The sequence below is a fragment of the Trichechus manatus genome, unplaced genomic scaffold, assembly GCF_000243295.1.
Source record: "Trichechus manatus latirostris isolate Lorelei unplaced genomic scaffold, TriManLat1.0 scaffold00018, whole genome shotgun sequence".
Taxonomy (NCBI): Eukaryota; Metazoa; Chordata; class Mammalia; order Sirenia; family Trichechidae; genus Trichechus; species Trichechus manatus.
In genome coordinates, this window is record NW_004443954.1 from 7919543 (window position 1) to 7941165 (window position 21623).

Here is a 21623-nt window from a genome sequence, read left to right on the forward strand (position 1 = left end):
ACCCACAGTCCTCTCTTGGGCTCTGTTTCATTTCTGAGGCTGTGTTCGTGAGCTGCTCTGAGCAAGAGGGACCTTGCCATGTGGAAGAGTCTCTGCTAGTCCCAGTAATTGTTCCCGTCTGTTTTCTAGACTCCCACAAAGATAACTGCTTAAGTGCATAAGCTCCCAGCCTGCTAAGTCAAGATGTGACAGAGTTACTCTGGCTGGATTTCCAGCTGCTCAGCCTATGTGTGAAACTGACCCCAAACTCACGTCCTAATCTACCATTGTTTGGGCTCTTATTGTGTCTTTAACCACCAGTTGTCCTGTATGCAGCTCCTTGGGCAGCAGAGTGCTGAGTGCAGTTACATTTTGTAAAATGGCAAAATGGGGATGAGCTCAGCCCTAGTGAACACCTAAAGCCTTCATACTTGTGTGTCACTCGGACGGTGGCAGGCGGGCCCATGGCATTGCTGCTGTCTGCCAGCATCTCGTCCCCGTTCCCACCGCTGGCAGCCCGGAGATCTCCTGGCCCCTTGTGGCCTTCATCATGACGCTTGGCAATGGTTCTTGGTTGCAACACTTGTAATTCTTCCTCTTCCAGGTTTATGTCATATATTTCACCTTCAAATTCAACAGACAAGGAACGCGTCTGCCGAGTATGGACAAATCTGGGCTTGTACTCTGGAAATAAGGGAAGATACATTAATATGGAGATCCCTGGGTGGCACAAATGACTTGCGCTCATCTATAATCTAAAGGTTGGTGGTTTGAACCTTCTCAGGGGCACCTCGGAAGAAAGGCCTGGCAATCTGCTTTCATAAAGATTACAGCTAAGAAAATCCTATGGAGCAGTTCTACTCGGTAACACACAGGGTCACCATGAGTTGGAATCAACTTGATGGCAATGGGTTTGATTTGGTTGGTACATTAATATGAAGGTCCTGATTTAGTTTAGGTGGGGAAGAAAATGATCATTGGGCACGGTGAGCGTACTGGAAAGGGACAAGTGGTACATGCTGCGTGCGTTGCTGAGAGACATCTTAGTGCTGTGGGCAGCTCACATCAGGAGAGGTGGGTTCTAGTCCTGGCCTTGCCACCACAGAACGCCTTGGGCAGGTGTCTCTGGGCCTCAGGTCCTCTATCCTTCAAGTGAGGGGGTGGGTTTGGGCAATCTCTAACATCCTTTCCACTTACAGCAGGCTGTGAACATCTACATTTAGTTTTTAAAGTGAACTGCTAAAGCAGATTGTTTGGATAAAATTATATTCTTCAATTATGGCATTATTAATAACAGCTCACTTACTGAGCTTTTGCTATGTATTATTCACTTTATACATATCTCTAATTCACAACCATGAAAGACAGTGATTATAATAAATCCTTACATAAACACACATATCTGATTATTCAAACAGGCTCCTGAATTTGGTGGCATTATCCTCATACAAGAATTGATGCCTTTGAACTGTGGTGTTGGCAAAGAACACTAAATGCACCATGGACGGCCAAAGGAACGAATAAATCTGTCTTGGAAGAAGTACGACCAGAATGCTCTTTAGAAGCAAGGATGGTGAGATTACATCTCACATATTTTGGACATGTTATCAGGAGGGACCAGTCCCTGGGAGAAGGGCATCATGCTTGGTGAAGTAGAGAGTCAGCGAAAAAGAGGAAGACCCTCAACGAGATGGATTGACACAATGGCTGCAACAATGGGCTCAGGCATAACAACAATTGTGAGGATGGCACAGGACTGGGCAGTGTTTTGTTCCATTATACATAGGGTCACTGTGAGTTGGAACCGACATGACGGCACCTAACAACAACAACGTCTTCATTTTGTAGACGAGAAAACAGAAGCTCTGAATGGTCCATCCATCTGGCAAGGTTACACAGCCAATAGCTGTGGGAGCCAGGACTGTAACCTGTCAGACCACAAAGCCCTAGTCTTTCCACAACTTGGGGTTACTTCTTCATAAAGCTACATGCTCTAGACACTTCCTGGTTGCACGAATAATAGAGGATTGCTCAATAAGAAAAATTAAAGTTTGCAAAGGCTTTCATCAGCTACCTGACTTCATTCTGGCACTGGAGGGATAATGTGTGTGGGGGGTGGGTCAGCATGCTTTCTGGCCACTATGGAACATCATCAGGTGCCCCTAGTGGGCTAGATCAGAACCTTAAAGTGCAAACATGGCCCCCTTGTGACAGCTGCACTTGGGCTCTCTGGGACATACTCACATGGCTTTATCCCTCCAATGTGGGGCTGAAATAGGAAGACGGGAACACATCTCTTGTTTGTACCTCAACATTTAAAATTCAATGTGCTTTATGGTCAGCACTACGAAAGCAACATCTGACTTCCTAGGAGAGAAGAAGGGGCCTCTACCTCTAAGCTGAATATTGGTAGTTGGTTCTGGGAAAGGAGAATGGCAGAGGTCCTTGTCAATTCTTGATTTGCTATCTTTGTGTGAATTATTAAACCTGACATGTTCTCTCAAGAAGAAAGAAAATCTCCCAAATCAATGGTTCTTAGCCTTTTGGGTTATGAAGTCCTTTAAGAATTTGTTGTAAGTTAGAGACATTCAGAAAAATGTGCAAATACACATAGGCTATGGCTAAAATAAAAGTCCATGTGTGGACTTCACGGTGAAAGGTTATGTCCTAAGGGCTGCTGTATTGTACCGAATGATTTTACTACCAGATTTTGGACATGACTTGAATTTAACGTATGTGGCCTATGGGTGGCAGGCATGGGAAAGGGCTCAACTACTAGCCAAAAGGTTGGCAGTTCGAACCCACCCAGAGGCTTCTCGGAAGACAGGCCTGGTGATTTGTTTCTGAAAGATCACAGCCTTGAAAACCTTTGGAGCAGTCTGCACACACGGGGTCACCATGAGTCAGAATTGACTCTATGGCAACTAACGACCTAGCAGAAAATGACCACAAAATGAGTCATTTTGCACATTATTCCACTAGATGACACTAGACCCTCATTCTTTTACGGAAGGTGCCAGGCTCTGGGTTCTCCTATGTCTGTAATCAGAGGTCTCTTGGCTGCCTGGTAAGTTTTAATGAAGAAAATGTTAGGCAGTGTTTTCCTAATGAATTCGACTAGTTTGACTCTGTCAGCCAACAAGAGGCACTCATCTGACAGAATTAAAAACTACAAATATATCATCCTAAAACAGAGATTAAAACACATGCCTTTAAAAAATTGTTTATGATTTTCCGTTAGGTTAAATGCACAAGTAGTAAAATCTTGGAATTTGTTTTCTAGCACCTTAAGGCAGACAAACCAAGATGTCAGCATGAAGGTAAAATTAAATTGACTTAAACCATACCTACCCCTTGGAATAACCACTTCATAGCTCTTGTATGCGTGCGTATGTTTTGTGTCTGGGGTGCTTTTACCGAATACATTTTCATTCGCTGTGTAAGTGAAAAATGTTTACAAAGGAAAATTGCAAATGAATCTCAGCTTTCTTATTTTAAAACAGCAAGCGTTTGTTTTTGGCGTACGGGCCGGCACAAAGCAGGCCTAAATGTATGCATTTAATATCTAAAACGTGGAAGGAGAAACCCTTTTGTCTCTTTAACGTCCATCCCCAAAGGACCCGGCCGGCCCTTAGATGATCTCGAGCGCATGGCTTACTGGGAGTCCCCTGGTTTCTCAGGAACTGCCTTTGGCTTTTCCTCTGGGTCCTGCTGGCTCGGTAACCATTCTGTCCACAAGCGCACTCCTTGTCTTTGTCATGGAAACCGCGAGAGTAGAGCTTTCGCGTGCTCTGCCGAACCGCCAGCAGGTCGCTGGAGCCTTTACACTTGTGAATCCGAAGCTTGCCAGATGTATCCTCGATGCACTGCCACTTCTGCAAAAGCCAGCGTGAAAGCGGGTTACGATTCTGATCCAGGTGTTAGTATTAAGGACTGCTGCTTTAGTTTCTAGAAACACTGGCTGTAACACCATTAAAGAGCACGAGTGAGGAAAGGCAAGCTCCTAAGTGACCCCGTAATACCGCGAGCCCCGCTTCTCCTAATTACTCCTTTCTCTGTAGGCAAATACAGATGCCAAAGAAATCACTGGAAATCAGAACTACCTAAATGACACCAGAGCCAAAAATGGTATATAAATCCTCGGCCTCCAGACTAAACAGAGCTTGAATGGAACACGTAAGAGCCCTTAATTCACCAAGCCCCAGTACGCAGCTGTCGGGGTTGTTTTCTCCCGACGCTTCTTTCTGGAAAAACAAACTCGGCTACTTTGTTCTCTGCCTCTGAATTTCTAATGCGAGCCAGGAAGAGTGGCAGATAAGGAAAACTGAGGTGAGTTTCATCTGAGTCCATCACAGGGTGAGCCACCTTGCGTACACCCGAGACATTAGAACACTTGTCAGGTTTTCTCCTGTGCCTTTTCTTATCCATCTGCAAACATCGCACACTTCACGGTGCCAGCTGCTCCTAACGGAGTGCTGGTCTACCTTCCCAGGAGCCACTCACCTGGCGTTTACACTGCATTTTCTAATTGTGCCTGCTGTAGTCATTTCTGTCTCAATGAACAACAAATATGACACCATTCTAAGTATTCCTCAATGCTGCCCCTTCTTGTTTTAGTTGGCTGGAGGGCCTTTTTTTGGAGGATGACTAAAAAAAAAAAAATCTATTGTGCTAAAATATGTGTAACACAAAATTTGCCATTTTAACCACTTTGAAGTGTACAGCTAAGTGGCATTAATTACATTCACCATCTTGTGCAATCATCACCACTATCTTTTTCCAGAAGATTTTCATTACCCCAAACAGAAACTCACAAGTTCTTTAACAATAACAGCCCACCCATCCTCCCTCCCTTGGCCCGTGGTAACCTCTACTAAACTTGTCTCTATGCAGTTGCTTATTTGAGATACTTCATATGATTAGGATCATGCAATATCTGTCCTTTTGTGTCTGACTTATTTCACTTAGCATGAAGTTTTTAAGGTTTTCCAGTGCCTCTCAAGTATCAGTCTGGCTGAAATCATAGCACTTCACCCATGGAAGGTGACTTCCGGCCAAGGGTCCCAGCTGGCTCTGTCAGCAGGCAAATGACACCCCTGTACAAAATAGGGTGCAGCCATTCACAGTGAACCAACAGGTAGAGTGGTGGTTCATTTTCCCTTAAGGGGTTGTAAGCCTTCAACTGGTGTTGAGCAATCAGAACAACCTTTGGGCTTCTACTGTCTAGTCCCCAAATCCCAGGTACATAGAGCTGGTTCTGTGATTTCGCATTAGCCCCTGCACACTCTTGGTACTATTGAATTTGGTTACTTCAAGCCACATCAGGTTACAAACTTCTTTTGTGGCTTGGCCAGACTGTTTTGAAGGGTCAACATTTCCATCCAGAGAAGCTGAAACTGAGGAGAAAAGGCAACGAACTACCTATTAATGAAGCCATGAAAAGGGAGCACAAAAAAGAGTAGTCTGCGGACTAAGTTACAGTGGATTTAACGAAAAGAGGGGAAATCAACTTGATTAAGCACTTGGAAGTTATGTCACATTAGTGGTTCTCAAAGCTGGCTGGACAGTGGGATTTTTAAAAGCTTCACAGAGGATTCAAATCTGCAGTTGGGGTTAAGAACTACTGTTTTCAGTTAGCAACTGGTTACTGGACCTCCTTGCAGCTGGATCCCATGTGGAGGGCAGAAGGGACATATTGAGGTCTAAGTAGCTCAGATGGATGAGTCTTTGAGAGACATGTATGTATTTGGGTGTGTGGGTATGAAAAGGAAGCTGTGTCTTGTAACTTATTGACCTAACCATGTCAGAAAATGACTCCAGTTGCAGATAAGCACTGCTAGCTGACCTATACTTGCAGGACAATGTGCTATCTTTAAAAGAAGAAAGAAGAAGAAACGATACATTTGAATTGTGGTGTTGGCGAAGAATATTGAATAAACTGTGGACTGCCAGAAGAACAAACAAATCTGTCTTAGAAGAAATATAACACATAACCAAAATATTCCTTAAAAGCAGGGATGGTGAGACTTCAACTTGTTTACTTTGGACACGTCGTTAGGAAAGATCAATTGCTAGAAAAGGACATTTCATTTGGTAGAGGGCCGACAAAAGTGAGCAAAATCCTTAGTGAGATGGATTGACACAATAACCATTACAATGGAGTCTAACATACCAACAATTATGAAGATGGCAGAGAAGCAGGCAACATTTCTTTCTGTTACACATAATGTTCCATGAGTCAGAGCTAACTCAATGGTAACTAACAACAAACAACAATTCTTGCTCTCTCTCCATAGTTAGCTGACAAGTGACAGAATTTAGTTTTAGTTGAAAACTGCATCTGGACTGTTTCATGGTTCTGTCATTTGATGTGGAGACCAGTGATCCCCAGACCTGAGCTTGGAGTACTCACAGATAGGTCCAAACAGCTTGAGGAGGTTTCATGAAATTCTCAAAAAAGTTCTCAGAAACTGATAAACAACCCCATTAAGAAATAACCATATGCCATAGACATTCTTGCTGGTAAAAAGTTTCACATAAATAACTTTTCATAGCTCCAAAAAGTTCGTGAATTGGTGGTGTTTGAGTGTCTGCCTATACCTATACCTGTCTTAAATCCAAATGGTTTAAGACTTGTCCATTCGCTGGGGTAATCTCTACCTCTAGCATTTTAAAAAGAGTTGACTACTTAATGACTATCCTAGCAACAGAAGTGGGGCCCACACAATTCACAGCCAAGTGGAAGCTTCGAGAGGGCTCTACTTTCTATCAGACAGAAAAATCTGACTAACTTTACTCTTGAAAAATAATGGCCTTATATCTTTTGGTGTTTCTACTTTATATCAACCTTAGTACAGATATTTATTTTTTAAATCACACAACTATAGTAAAAACTTTCCCTTAATTTTATAACCACACTGTATTAAAAAAATTCTGTTTCTTAGAAGAGCTGAGGGTACAAGTATATTCCTGCACAGCACAAAGGTATAGCAGAATTTTTAGTGGCTTAGCCTATTTGAAATCCCATTAGCCAAATTCCTTGTTGATTTCCTATGGGATATAGATGAAGTGAAAGGGTGTCTCCTGTCTGAAGAGTCGAATTTAACCACACCCTGCCTTGGAACTGATGATTGTACCACACAAAATCAAATATACGTAATACATATATGCATGTATACACACACACACACATATATTTCATACATACTACATAAATACACATACCTAGATAAATACTTTGATAAAGCAAGAGGCACGGAAAAAAATGCCCATTATTTTCTATACCATGTTGTTGTTGTTAGGTGCTGTCGAGTCAGTTCCAACTCATAGTGACCCTATAGGACACAGTAGAACTGCCCCATAGGGTTTCCAAGGAGCGGCTGGTGGATTTGAATTGCCGACCTTTTGGTTAGTAGCCGAGATCTTAACCACTACCCGTTGAAAAAGCCACCATACCCTATTAAATAATTAGCTAGAGGCTTTGAAAATCTTCTTAGCTGCCAGCATACTAGGAATTCTAATGAAATGTAATTACCACACATTTGCCACAGTCATTTTCGTGTTCGATATCATGACAATTTTTATGGCTGAGCAATAAAGCCTTGAAATAGCTGCAACTAAAATGGTCATTTTACTTAGAGGGTTTATAGAGGGAGAAGAAAATGGAGAATTTTCAAAACCCTGACGCTGAAACTCATGCCTTAAGCAATCTGAACTGTCAAAACGAGAAGAGGAGATGCTGTTGGACTGGAGAAGCGTTTCAGGAATGAGATGAAAGCCTGAGCTCAGGTGGGTACCTGTTAATGGGACGTGGATTTGGACCTCAGAAATGGGCTTTGTTAAACCAGGGCCCTGGAGAAGGACAGCTGACGCGTGGTCTCCCATTCAGAGGTCCTCCTACGTTCTCAGTAAATCACTTCATTGCCAAATCCAATCATCTCCATCTTCTTCAAAGACCACTCCCTCACTCTGCAAATTCCTCTCCTGCTTCCTGGGACCAGACCATCTCCATTCTCCTCCTACCTCTCTTACTTATTAGTTGCTAACTGAAAGGTCAGCAAGTCTAACCCACTAAAAGCTCCTCAAGAGAAAAGATCTGATGATCTGCTCCCATAAAGATTACAGCCTAGGCAACCCTATGGGGCAGTTCTACTCAGTCATATAGGGTCGCTATGAGTTGGAATTGACTCAACGGCACACAACAACCAATAATTTAGCACACATTCATCCCACAAATATTTCTGCATACTGACTGTGGGCAAGATGCTAGATCATTGCCATTGTTGTCAGATATCATCAAGTTGATTTTCAACTTATAGTGACCTCATGTGACAGAGTAGAACTGCCTCATAGGGTTTTCTAGGTTGTAAAGCTATTTAAATAATTTCTTAAGTTGTTATTATTTCATTTGAGCCTTTTCAGCTACACTGGAACTTGGAAGTAAGGTCAAGGACCATGTTTCATACTCCTGAATCTTTCCTAGAAGACAGCCCAGCACAGAATTACTCAGTTTTTGCTTGATTATATCTGTTGTTGTTGGGTGCTGTTGAGTCGATTCCAACTCATAGCGACCCTATATGACAGAGTAGAACTGTCCCATAGGGTTTCCTAGGCTGTAATCTCTATGGGAGCAGATAGGTAGGTTTTTTTCTCCCACAGAGAGGCCGATAGTTTCAAACCACTGACCTTTTGGTTAGCAACTGAGCACTTAACCATTGTGCCACTAGGGCTCCTACCTGTATGTAAATGACGACACATTAGTGGTTCAGTGGTAGAATTTTTGCCTTCCATGCAGGAGACCCAGGTTCAATTCAGACCTACTTCTGAAAATCAGCCAGTGAAACCCCTATGGATCACAACAGTCTGGGGATCATGGGGATGGTGCCAGACCAGGAAGCATTTCCTTCCATTGTTAATGGGGTCCCCATGAGCTGGGGGTCCATTTGATGGCATCTAGCAATATGTAAATGGAACTTGCTGAAGAATCCATGTGTGGAGCTAGTTTGGTGGAATCAAATCGAATGAGAAATACAGGTCAAATGCCTTTCAACAATCCCATTTATCATCAGCTTCATCACTATCTCATCTCACCTATTAAATTCTTACTCGACGTCACGTACAGGTTGGTCTAGAGTACTTCATATGAATTTCCTCATTTAATCCTCCCGGCATCTAAAGTTGCCTCCAGGACTCATTCTTTGGAGTAGGATTTTACAGTAGTGAATATTACCTATATTCTGCCTGGGACTTGGGAATGGTATTTTATACCCATGTTGGTATGGCTCAGTGGAAAAAATCTAGATATTCAAGCTAAAAGTCTGGATTTGAATACCAGCTTTATCACATTGCTATGTGCCCTGAGCAAGTCAGCTATGAAATCTAAGCCCATGTGGGGTCACCAGGGTTAGAGATAATGTATAGGAAGAACTCACATATGGTAGGTGCTCAACAAAGGAAGTTATTATTAGTTTTATTACACACACACAGTTTCATTACTTGAAGAATTAGATCTACTGTAAACTTGATGAGAGGCAGCCATTTTCAATGGAGATAAGTCTTGGGTTGGGGGGATCTGAAGATCTTAATTTTAATTTTCTTTTGCTGCTGACTCTGTGGCCTCGAGCAAATTGCAGAATCCCTTTGTTCTTCCAGATTCCACATCTGGTAAAATAATACTTGGTCCTCCTGGCCTCAAGGATAAGTCATGAGAATAAACTATTGAGTGTCTTTGGAGTTCTGAGGAAAAGATGTAGTATAACAATCCAGAACAGTACTGTTATAACTGACCTTTAAAAATGTTTATTCAGTCCCTGGGCAGGTTAAGTTTTCCTAGCTGTAAACTGTATGTAATGCAGTACTTATTATTTAGTGGGGGAGACTGTGGGTTTTGAATCACACAGACTTTGGTTGGAACTCTGAATTGTCACCCCACGAGCTGTGTGACTTTGGTCAAGTTATTTTTCTCTCGGAGCTTCAGTTTTTTTATATTTAAAATGGGCATAAAGTTTACGAGGTGTAAAATGTTCCATGTAAAATCCTAGCACAAGATTAGAGCTCAGGAGAGCTCCACTTCCCCTTTCAGGTAATGACTAGGTAATCATTATGGTTTCTATATTTTGAACTGTATACTTTTCTCAGATCGGTGGTGGTTGTTGTTATTGTCGGCTGCCATTGGGTTGGCACCGACTCATGGCAACCCCATGTGTTCCAGAGTAGAACTGCTCCATAGGGTTTTCTTGGCTGTAATCTTTACCAAAGCAGATTACCAAGCCTCTCTCTGGCTGGGTTCGAATCAGCAACCTTTGGATTAGCAGTCAATTGCAAACTGCTTGCACCCCTCAGGCTCCTCTCAGATTGGTTAAGATGTTCTGTATTCTTATTTATGCCTCCTTGTGCCTGTTTTCATGAGTAAGGAACAGAAAATTGGGCTACAAATTGTTTAAAGGTATACTGCAATGAAAGCTTAATTTTTCTCTTTCTCACACACATTAATTCTCCATTTTAATGTCTTATTACACGGAGTTGGTCAAATGCAGGTCAAATCGTGTTCTCTGGAATGTAGCAACTGTACAGCATGTTCTGATAACCTATTATGCTTTATGCCAGTACCAGCATCATGAAAAACAGTTACGTGCATGTGGACCTGTGTTCACAGATTTTTATCTCAACCCTAGGAGTCCCTGGGTGGTACAGACGGTTAAGCACTTCGCTATTAACTGAAAAGTTGGCATTTTGAACGCCTCCGAGGCTCCTTGAAAGAAAGGCCTGGCAATCTGCTTCTGAAAGGAGACAGCCTTGAAAATCCTATGGAGCGCAGTCCTACTGTGACACACACAAAGTCGCCATGAGTTGGAATTGACTAGATGGCAACTTTTATCTCAGCACTAAGGAATATAAATAAAAACCCCATATACACATTCCTGTCCAAATAGATACTTAGTTCCAACCACTGTCAAATCCTGTCACCAACATGAAATAGAGTTACTTATACCAAGGAGATTTAGCTCTTGTTGTCTTTGCGGTGGATAAGATGGGATAGGAACGGGAGGGAAAGTGAAAAGGAAGGGGAGATCAGAAGAGAGAGAAAATGTTTCCTCTTTTAGATTTAATAATCCTGTGTAAAAGTCAGTGTTGGAATGACTCTTGCAGTTTAGGGAGGCAAAATTGGTTAACTGACTTTGGCCAACCACCGACAGCCTGCATTTGCTGAGCACTTGCTATGTGCCAGGCACTATTCCAGGTCCTTGTAAGTACCTTGAGGCAGGTATTATTATTATCCCCCATTTTTTAGATGAAAAAACTGAGGCAGAGTTGGGTTAACTAACTTGCCTATGGTCACATATCAAGAAAGTGATGAAGCCAGGATGCAATCCCAAGACTCTTGACCAAAAAAACCAAAAAGCAAATCCGTTGCTGTTGAGTGGATTCTGACTCATAGCAACCCCATGTTTTCCAGAGTAGAACTACTCCAAAGGGTTTTCTTGGCTGTAATCTTTACAGAAGCAGATTGCCAGGCCTTTCTTCGACAACGCTACTCGGTGGGTTCAAACCACCAATCTTTTGGTTAGTAGTTAAACACAAACCATTTGCACCACCCAGAGACCTTCCAGGATCCAAAAGACAATGGTTGGAGCAAGGTGTGAGGTTTCAGGTGGTCCTCGGAGGAGGCAATGGCATCTCGGAAGGCAGAAGCAACAGTGTAAATGCAAACGAGAAGGTGGGAAGGAGGAGGTTATGTTTAAGAGACAGGAGGAAGGCAAACCTGGCCAGGGTGGGCCATTTTAGGCAGTAGTGGGAAAAAAGACAGCATGAATTAAACAAGGTGGGGCCACATTATGTAGTTTATGAGCAAATTGTCTGTTTTTACGATAGCCTGTTTCTAATTGTTTAGAATATCATTAAATATGGTTTGATGTTTAACCCTGAGGTTTATAGTTTGAAAAATGTACAGAAGCCAAAACATCTAAGTAGGTGAACAAGCGTTCGAACACATCCTTCGGTGAAGGTTGAAGAGGTAAAGAAGCGAGGTTTAAGGGTTACCTGGTACACGATGGGCTCATGTGCAGACGAGGAGATAGTCTGAGGGTGGCACTGGGGTCTCAGTCCTGCTGGGCACACCCTCTGGGGTCAGGAGAGGCAGGGGGAAATGTCTGTGAGCCATGTTGTGATTTTCACCGGGGCTTAGAGAGTTTCTGGAAATAGGCCGTCAATTTCTGGCAAACTGACAATTCCAGTCTGATGTTACTAGTAACTATCTTTTTATTCATGTTCTGCAGCTGGTCAAAAAGGGTTGGAAGGATATATGGTCAGAAGGATAATTTTTGGATGGGAACAGAGATTCTGGAGCTAAACCAGTTTACACCCAACAAGCTAGTTCCCTTTATAATAATATCAGTTTGCTTGACGGCAGGGGTCCTTGCACAATTTTAAATAAACCTTTAATTTTATATTGACAAGAAGGGAGAAGAGAGACTAAATGGTAAAGATTCTGGAACTCCACCAATCACCAAAAAGACATGACATTTGCTCTATAAAAACAAACAATCTGCTTTTTCCTCTTAAGTGCCAGAGGATATGTAAAATGTACTTCAAAATTTTATGCCCGTAGAATCTCTCTTTTATGTAACTCTTATTATTAAAGGCATCAATATCTACAGCTAGAAGAAAAGAAAAATAACACTCACTCTACATCAGTGGTTTTTAATCCTGGCTGCACATTGGAAGCATCCAGAAGCTTGAAAAAATACTGATGCCTGGGTTCCGCCCCCAGAGACTCTGATTTGTCTGGGGTGGGTCCTGGGTGGGAGTATCTCTAAAGTTACCATGTGATTCCAATGTGCAGGGAGTGTCCCAGATGCTGGGAGTGGGTTCCAATCCCATGGCTTCAGCCAGGCAAATGCCACGTATAATTTTAAAGGGAAAACTCTGCTCTCCTACATTTCTGTAGTGGCAGCATGGTATGCGGAGGAAAGACTGAATGTTCTGGTTCTAGGTTTCTAGCTTAAGTTTTCTGGACCTTGTCATAAAATATCACTGAAGTAGAAGATTTCTAAGTCTTCTTCCAACTTTGACATTCTACGATTCTAGGCCTGTGGTTCTTAATATTGTTAAAAAAAATATGGGTGCCTTGACCTCACCCCTAGGTACTATACTTTAATTGATCTGGGGTGAGGCTGTGGATCAGTATTTTTCAAAGGCTGCTCAGCTGATTCTAATGGGCAAAACTGAGCATCACTGATCTATGCTCTCTATTGAAAAAAACGTCTTTTAAAATAGAATTTGGAATTTATTTGTATGCATGTGTGCATGCAACCGTGTGTGTCTGTGCGTTAATGTTCCTGGGGGTGTAATGCTCGGCTGAGACAGAGTGATGGGAATTCACACTCAGCCTCGTATTGATTCAGGACGGTGGAAGTACTGCAAACACATATGTCCATGTTGTCTTAATTAGTCCCTGCTGGTTGCTCTGTTCACATAGTTGAGAAGTGATGCCAAGTGTCTGGGATTCTAGCCCATTTGAATTCCTTGTTGGCATTACAGGAATAAAAACAATAAGTAAGATGGCATAGAACAATAATAATACCAAATATTCACACACTGCTTTACAGTTTACTTAGTACATTACATATATAACATCATTTAATCCTCACAGGACTAAAATTAATTTTCTCCATTTTACAGATACAAAACTTGAAATCAGGAGAAATTAAGTGACTCGTCCAAGAACACATGACTATTAAGTGGTGGATGCTCATTGTGATAGTTAATGTTGTGTCAACTTGGCTAGGCCATGATTCTCAGTATTATACAATTATCCTTCATTTTGTGATATGATATAATTATCCCCCATTTTGTGATCTCCCATAATATAATGTAATCAACTCCATGGTGTGATCTGATGTGATCAGCCAATCAGTTGTAAGGGGAGTTTCCTCGGGGATGTGGCCTGCACCCAATATATATGGATGTTCTGGCAAAGCTCACTTGATTGCTCTGGATCCTGCATCCAGCTCTTGGGATTTGTCGGCCTCTGCAGCCTGTCAGCCAGCAGCCTGCACTCTTACCTGCCAATCTTGTTTTTGTCAGCCTCCACAGTCTGTAAGCCGGTGGCCGGTCATCCAACCTGCTGAGCTTGGATTTGTCAGCCCCTGCAGCTATGTGAGTCAGGAGACGCCTTCAGACTAACATCTGACCCACAGACTGGGGACTTGCCAGCTTCTACAACTGCATGAACCATTTCCTTGAGCTAAATCTCTCTCTCTCTCTCTCTATATATATATATATACATACATACATTTCACTGGTTTTGCTTTTCTAGAGAATCAGCCTAAGACACTCAAATTTATTTTTTCTTTATCTTCTCTACTTCACGCGTCCACATTAATTCTACCAAACAACCCTTAGATGACCAGACATGGGAAGGGAGTGGCAGATACACCATATATTTAGGGATTAAGAGCGTAGAGAACGGGACTAATGGAGAGTCAAACCAAAGAGAGGACTGTGTTGTCTTTTGAAGGTAGTTAACCTGGTAAGAGGAAGAGAAGCAGGATACAGGCTGGGTGTAAAACCAACGCCAAGAGAACAGGTTCCAGGCAAGTCAGTTCTAGCCTTAACTGTCACCTTGATGCTGGGTAATACAATCTCATTATTCTGTACTTTTTCTTCCTTTTTCAAAAGGTCAGTGATACTATAACCAAGAAGGTAATCTTCAAAGTAGCCAGAGAGAAAGAACAAAGGGCCAAAATATAAACAGTCTACAAGACAGAACAGAATTATCAGGTTTGACCTAGAGATTTGATAATGGCCTTGGAGAGGCTCAAACTGTTCTTTAATTTCTTAGCTTCTTAAGCTATGGTTTGAGTTCCAGTAAGCACAGCTGTAGGAGTCCCTGCGTGGTGCAAATGGTTAAGTACTAGGCTACTAACCAAAAGGCTGACAGTTCAAACCCACACAGAGCCACCGTAGAAGAAAGGCCTGGTGATGTGCATTTGTAAGAAGCATGAAAGCCCTGGGGAGCTCAGTTCTACTTTGCAACACATGAGGTCGCCATGAGTCGGAATCAACTCCATGGCAACTGTTTTTTTTTTTTTTTTTTTTAAGCACAGCCATAGGTGAGAATTGTTGATCCTCATACTTGTGCAAGTATCAGGATCACCTGGAGGACTTGTTGGAACACAGTGCTGGGCCACACCCTGGAGGTTCTGATTCAGTAGGTCTAGAGAGCGGCAGACTCTGGCAAGCTCCCAGGGATGCTGATATTGCTGGCCTGGGCACCACACTCTGAGAATAACATTTCACTCTTGTCATGGGTTCACCTAAGCTTGAGGCAAGGTCCCTAGGTGGCGCAAACAATTTGCATTTGACTGCTAACCTAAAGGTTGGCAGTTTGAACCCACCCAGTGGTACTGCAGAAGAAGAGGCCCGGTGATCTGCTACAGCCAAGAAAACCCTGTGGAGCAGTTCTACTCTGTAACACATGGGGTCACCATAAGTCACAAGCGACTCAGCTGCAACTAACAACAAGAAGTTTGAGGCAATCTGAAACTCTCTAGGTCTTCATCTCTTCAGGACACCACTGTTATCCTGGAGCTCACTTCTCCCCAATTTAAAGAAACCCTCTAGCAAGAAATTACCATCAGGCCCAAATCTCATTCTCTGTCCCACTAATGTAGGCACTTCAAAAAGAGATTGTTGCCTATGTTCTCATATAGCCTTATGATAGAATCTAAATTCAGATTGATTCACAGAGAAATAAAGCAGCAGAGAAAAATTCCAGGGAGCAAGATATTAAAGCATTTCATGGGGGCAAAACAAGTTTTAAAAAATATGAAAAAGCAAAATGAAGTTAACATAATTAGCATTCAGCACATAAGCAAAATCTTGCTCCAAAGTGCCATAATCTGGTTTATGCTACATTTGCCCTTTAGGGCATACATTAAAATTTCAGCCCAAGCCATATGGAGAGGTTTGCAAAATTGTATGCTGAAAGGTAGGCAGTGTACCTTATTCCCAAATGGTTACAATGCTTATAACTTAGAGGGCTAAAATACTAATAAGATCACCAATTTGCAGGAGACATATTTAACACTGAACATTTACAACTCCTAAATAAGAAGTAAATTAGCCTATTGAGGCTGGCTTATAAAAATGATTTCAGAGCTACAAAACAATTCTGAGCTTTTATTCATAATAATACTTAGAGCTTCCATAAGCAGGATTTGAAGACTTCAAATTAAAATATAATGAAAGGTCTAAGCTTCTCCGCTGAACACTTGAAAATTAAGACTTACTAGAATGGCATAAAGGCCTGGTTTTATCCCTTCCTTCAACAGCCCTCCCTCCCCACCCTCTTCTATTTCAAAAAAAATCCCTGTGTACAAAAGGCATGAGGAAATACAGAGAGTATAAAGATCATGTTTATTATTAATGCCTATTCAATAAGCTAGATACCGTTTAACAGGTGTATAATGAATGAGACCATTTTAACCAGGCTACCTTGTGTCTGATATCTTGAACTGTTGGCTAATTATGTGGATATCTAGAGGCCAGATAAGTTTAAAAAGACTCACGAAAGATCTGAACTTCTCTTGATCTAGTTAACGTCACCTATCTTGGAAGGCAGGGGGGCGGCGGAAGTTCAGTGGTAGAATTCTCACCTTCTATGAGGGAGACCTGGGTTTGATTTCCAGCCAATGCACTTCATGTACAACCATTACCTGCCTGTCGGTGGAGGCATGCATGTTCTTATGACGCCGAACAGGTTTCAGCGGAGCTTCCAGACTAACATGGACTAGGAAGAAAGGCCTGGAAATCTACTTCCAAAAATCAGCCAATGAAAACGCTATGGATCACAATGGCCCAATCTGATCATGGAGATGAAACAGAACTGGGCAGCATTTTGTTCCATTGTGCGTGCAGTTGCCATGAGTCTGGGGCCAACTCGATGGCAGCTGACAACAGCAACCACATCTTGGAAGGTAGTAAGCTTCCTGAGTTTTTGAATCCAGCTCTTGTTTGATCCCAATCTGCCACTCACCAGCTTCTCTTTTGCAAAATGGGGATGATAATGCCCACCTCACTTGACAGCTGGGATGATTAAATTGAGATAATATATATAGAATCCTGTGTACAGTGCCGTATATAAAACAAATGCTCAATAAATGTTAGTTCTTGTCACTTTCCTCCAATTTTCTTCCAATTTGCAATGATTTAGACAGAAACTCGGTTCCTCTCTCATCATGACACAGCCTTTCCTTTTAGCTGGTATAAATTTCAACCAAGGGTGTTTAAAATGGCTTGTGTTCATGTATAATTACTTTCCTTAGAAGCAGGTCTGTGTTAGTTCATCATATGACATGTGTTTAGCTCTTATTGATAATGGTTGGTGTTCTGGGTAGCCCTGGACTCTACAGTAATATTTCTATTTATGAAAAGGATTCATTCTAATGAAATATTTGATGTCAGAGATGCTGTGACCAGAGGTAGAAACAATGAACAAGCAGAATATAGTTTCCCTTTTCATTCCCCGACCTTGGCCATAGGTTCTGTCCCCCATGCTGGGTTCGATGACACCTCACTTTAGCCTAGGGTGAGATGACCCCATCATCTCTTGGGGTGGTTCACTGCCCAAAGACTCAGCATCTACCCATGGTCTTGACTTTGTAGTCTCTCAACTACTCCTTGATGATCAGGTAACAGGGCCCCCAAGGATATCATTTCTTCAGATGGAACCAGTCTGATCTGACATAGAACTTTCTCTGAGAGCACCATCTCATAACGGCAGGGAGTCCAGGCAGTGATGAAGGGGCCCACCTTGGACCAGTTAGACAACCCCTGCAAAACAGTCAGCAGTGAGCCTGCCCTCAGGACCACTGTGGAAAAGCTTGCTTACATACAAACGTACATTGATTTATATGTTGCAAACCTTTTACATTAGAAATGGAGAAGCACGTACGTGGTGGTGAAGAAGAGCTGCGTCACTCACCTGGCCAGGCTGCTCACAGGCGGTCTGGTACCTTGCCTGCTGGCAGAGTTCCTTGACTCGCTCGTATTTGGGCAAGTGGTTTGACTGCTGGATATTCTTGTTGGAGTCTTCCTTCTTACGTAGAAATTTGCTTTGACAGGAAGGGAAAAGCTTCTTACTTGAGAAGTGATCTAAGTTACCTTTCCTGCCTGTTCCCTTTTCCTCCCTGCCACATGACTCCACAGTCTCCCAACAGCAAGAAACAGATGTTAAAACTCTGTCCAAAGGAGTTCAGTTATCTGATGAGTCCCTTGTGAAAATTACGAGCTGGGTCCTATCAAGATAAGAGGTCAAGATAGGAAGAATCATTTCCCCAACAAAGGGTTAATTTCAAACCTGGGGGCATAAGTGTTTAGTTTTATAGGCTCAAAGTCCTTTTTTTTTTTCCCCTAAAAACAATTATAGAAATGCTTTTCTCTCTCTCAATTTAAGTACAAAAAGAACAAGTCAATGAGCATTATGAATCAAAAGGAGGAACCCAGAAGTGGCTATGGAAATAATTACAATCACATATAACTGAAAACCATGAAAGTGGAATAAGAAGAAGAAGTAGAAACTCGGGTGTTGGCAAACCTTGGAGGCTTCTAAGAGACAGACTTGAAAAGGATGCTTGAGAAAGTCAAGTCCACTGGTCTGATTAGAAACCAAGGCTGAGAAATGCAACAGCCTATCCATATGTGTGTAAAGGCTTTGGCCTCATGGCCTAAGAATTTATTCTTTACAGTTCTGATGCAACAATAATTACTCTGCGGGCCAGCAGAGAAGGAGGAGCAAAGCATTCAGTCTTGTGACGAGGCTTATGAAATCTGCATGCTTAGTACACCAAAATAAGGAGGAAAAAAAACACCCAGCAGGGAGAGCTGCCCACTAGGACTGGTTCCCAGAAGCACCCCAGGAACCAGTAATTACCCTCTTTCCACTAGGAATGTATCACGCCAAATTTTGGGCTTCTTGTTTGTTCGAAACCTGAAAGCAAAATAACAATATTTACTGTTGGCATCTGGACGGTTTTCCAAATGGATCTGTGCTAACAGTTTATTTAAAGAAAAACCTCTCACTTCCCGTGGACCAGTACTGCGTCTTCATCAATGTGCTATTCACACACAGCCTAGAAATTCCCAGCTGGGGTGATCCTGACGGGCAAAGCATATTTTGCTTCCACTTTTCTCAGCTGCTGGCTGGCTCTAGGTGCCCGGCTGAGGGAAGAATATTGACGCACCTGTTACCTGGCTTTTCCAGGTCCAGGAGTTTGAGGACAGACTTGCCGTCCACATCGGGAGGTGTATCGAGACCAGCGATATCCAGGATAGTAGGGGCCAGATCGATGTTCAGAACAATCTGCGGGACTCTGCAAAGGGACAGATAGTTACACCCCAGAGCCAACAGCAGTGGAGGGTGGCATTTACAGTTGCTTTCTCTACAGCTGTGACTCATTTGCCTTCGGCTCCTCTCCATGTCTCATCCGGCCTCTCCAGGGATGGGTGGATGCATTTGGCCAGGATTGGTGTGTGGGTGGCAGCAATGGCACACAACAGGATTAATGGACTCTACGGGGGTCAGACTGGAGAGAATGGCCCATTATCGCTAGACATCGTCTAATACATGGTTTTTGTGGAATGTACATGATCTTCTAAAACCCTGCAGTCCATAACCTGTCTGTGGAACTAAGGCTTGAAAATCAATTCTAAAAAAGGACACAAAGTTTTTGTAGTTGAATCCAACCCATGCAACCTCCTTCCAACATAAAGCCTCCTAAGCATAGATCTGACAATTCCCAGAGTGTTTGTAATATCTTCAAAGCCATGATAACATTCTTAAAAGAAACCCTTCTCACTTCCATCACCCTTTCCCTGGGATGCAGCATAAGTGAGCAGCAGAAGATGCCGATGGATGGGACTCGGAGTAGCTGAGCTCTGGGCCCCAAACCTGCCACTTCTAGGATCTGAGAGCAGACTCTGAGCGAGGCACTTAAACCCTCTAGCAATTTTCTTCGTTGTTCGATCAGGGGTCCAGGTTAGATGCTCTTTGTGGGTCCTTTCATGTTTTGAAGTCTACTTCCACTCTTTTCATAATTCTTTCATGTACATGATCTCATTTTATCCACCAGATTCTGATGTGATTGGCAGGGCATCTAAAACTCATAACAGGAAAAAACAGCTGCAAAGGGACTCATGACTTGCCTAAGGTCAAAAGCTGGGTGACAGAGATACAACTTCGGTCCTTTAGGCCTCTTTTCTTTTAAAAGAAAATCATGTTCTCTGAAGTTACATGAGAAAACTGTTAAATTGGAAAATGTTCTGTCATGTACAGTTTTACCACAATTTAAAAAAAATCATGATGTCTTTTAAATTTTTTTAGTGATAATTTAACCAATAAAAGACTACGTGGATGGCATTGGTTGTTTAAAAAACAACAGGGTAGCTCTGATTCAAAGAAGTTAAGGGTTGTGTTTCTAAAGATCACACTCTACATCTTTGCACACAGACCGAAAGGACGTGGATTCTGGTCAATTTGAGAGAATTCATCGTTGATAAAGTTAGTTTTCCTTTCTCTTTGCATAGTATATTTTAGTTAATTTAATATATGGCGGGGTGTGGGGTGGGAGGGAGGTTTTCCTCTTCTAAATTACCAATCTACCATTACCCTTTCTTGTTTTGGATGAAAGGAAACCAGACACTGCAACTGGTAATCAAATTATTTCAGTCATACATCAACTCCAACAGCTGAATGTCGCAAATGGAGAAATACGTACATTGATCCTGGTTCCACACTTGGACCACGAATAAAGAAAGGCACACGGATATCGAAGTCATATGGCATGGATTTCCCCTTAACCAGTCCAAACTGTCCAATATGGTAACCGTGGTCAGCGGTGTAGATAATGTAAGTATTATCCAGTTCCCCTGTTTCCACAAGCATATTATACAGCTGAAATACAGCACAGGGGCAAGTCAGAATCAATTGTGATGATGTAAGATGACATTCAATAGTGCTGCCATGACTTCCCGCAAATCTTTTTCCCATTATTTTTAAAAAGGCAAGAGTTGCTTTAATAAGGCTGACAAACACAAAGATTATCCACATTTTCTAGCTGCTTATGATCCTGGAGAGAAAAAGTCCAATAATACAATTGAAACATAACTTTCTTGAATCTGGAACATTCTACTTACATGTTTTGTGCATCCGTTTGGAAAAAAACAAAACTAAACAACTACACTACACTGAAAACCCACAAAAGAACCTCCACTACCACGCTTTATAGGGTTCAGTTAGAAATTCAAAGTTAAAGCGAATTTTAATGTTATCACTCTCGTATTTAGTGATCCAGGGTTGAAAACAAGCTGCCTCTGCATCTGATCCAGCTGCATCCAGCTTTCAGGTACGTTTTGTTTGGTTTATGCTATATATTAAAATTCAGGAAATTTCACATAAAAATTTTGTATTTCTGGCTTTTCTTAAAAAGTCAGAAAATCTGGCAATACCGCATCCACGTTTCTACATGGGCAAAAAGTAGCATGAGCTGAATAGTTGCTGCCTATCTATTTCATTTCAAAATTAAAAAAAAAAAAAAACCCCAGTCGCCGTTGAGTTGATTCAGACTAATGGCGACTCTATGTAT

At 42.2% G+C, this 21623-nt stretch overlaps 1 protein-coding gene across 1 annotated transcript in view; it reads right to left on the reverse strand.

The window, feature by feature from the left end:
• SULF1 (sulfatase 1) overlaps window positions 1-21623 on the reverse strand; it is an 85222-nt gene that overhangs the window by 25844 nt on the left and 37755 nt on the right. Inside the window, exons 5-10 of the mRNA XM_023727720.1 lie at window positions 20757-20932; window positions 19224-19352; window positions 18914-18970; window positions 17966-18095; window positions 3638-3854; window positions 411-663 (exon numbers count right to left, since the gene is read on the reverse strand). Coding sequence (XP_023583488.1) covers window positions 411-663; window positions 3638-3854; window positions 17966-18095; window positions 18914-18970; window positions 19224-19352; window positions 20757-20932 — 962 coding nt within the window. The remainder of the gene's footprint in view (window positions 1-410; window positions 664-3637; window positions 3855-17965; window positions 18096-18913; window positions 18971-19223; window positions 19353-20756; window positions 20933-21623) is intronic.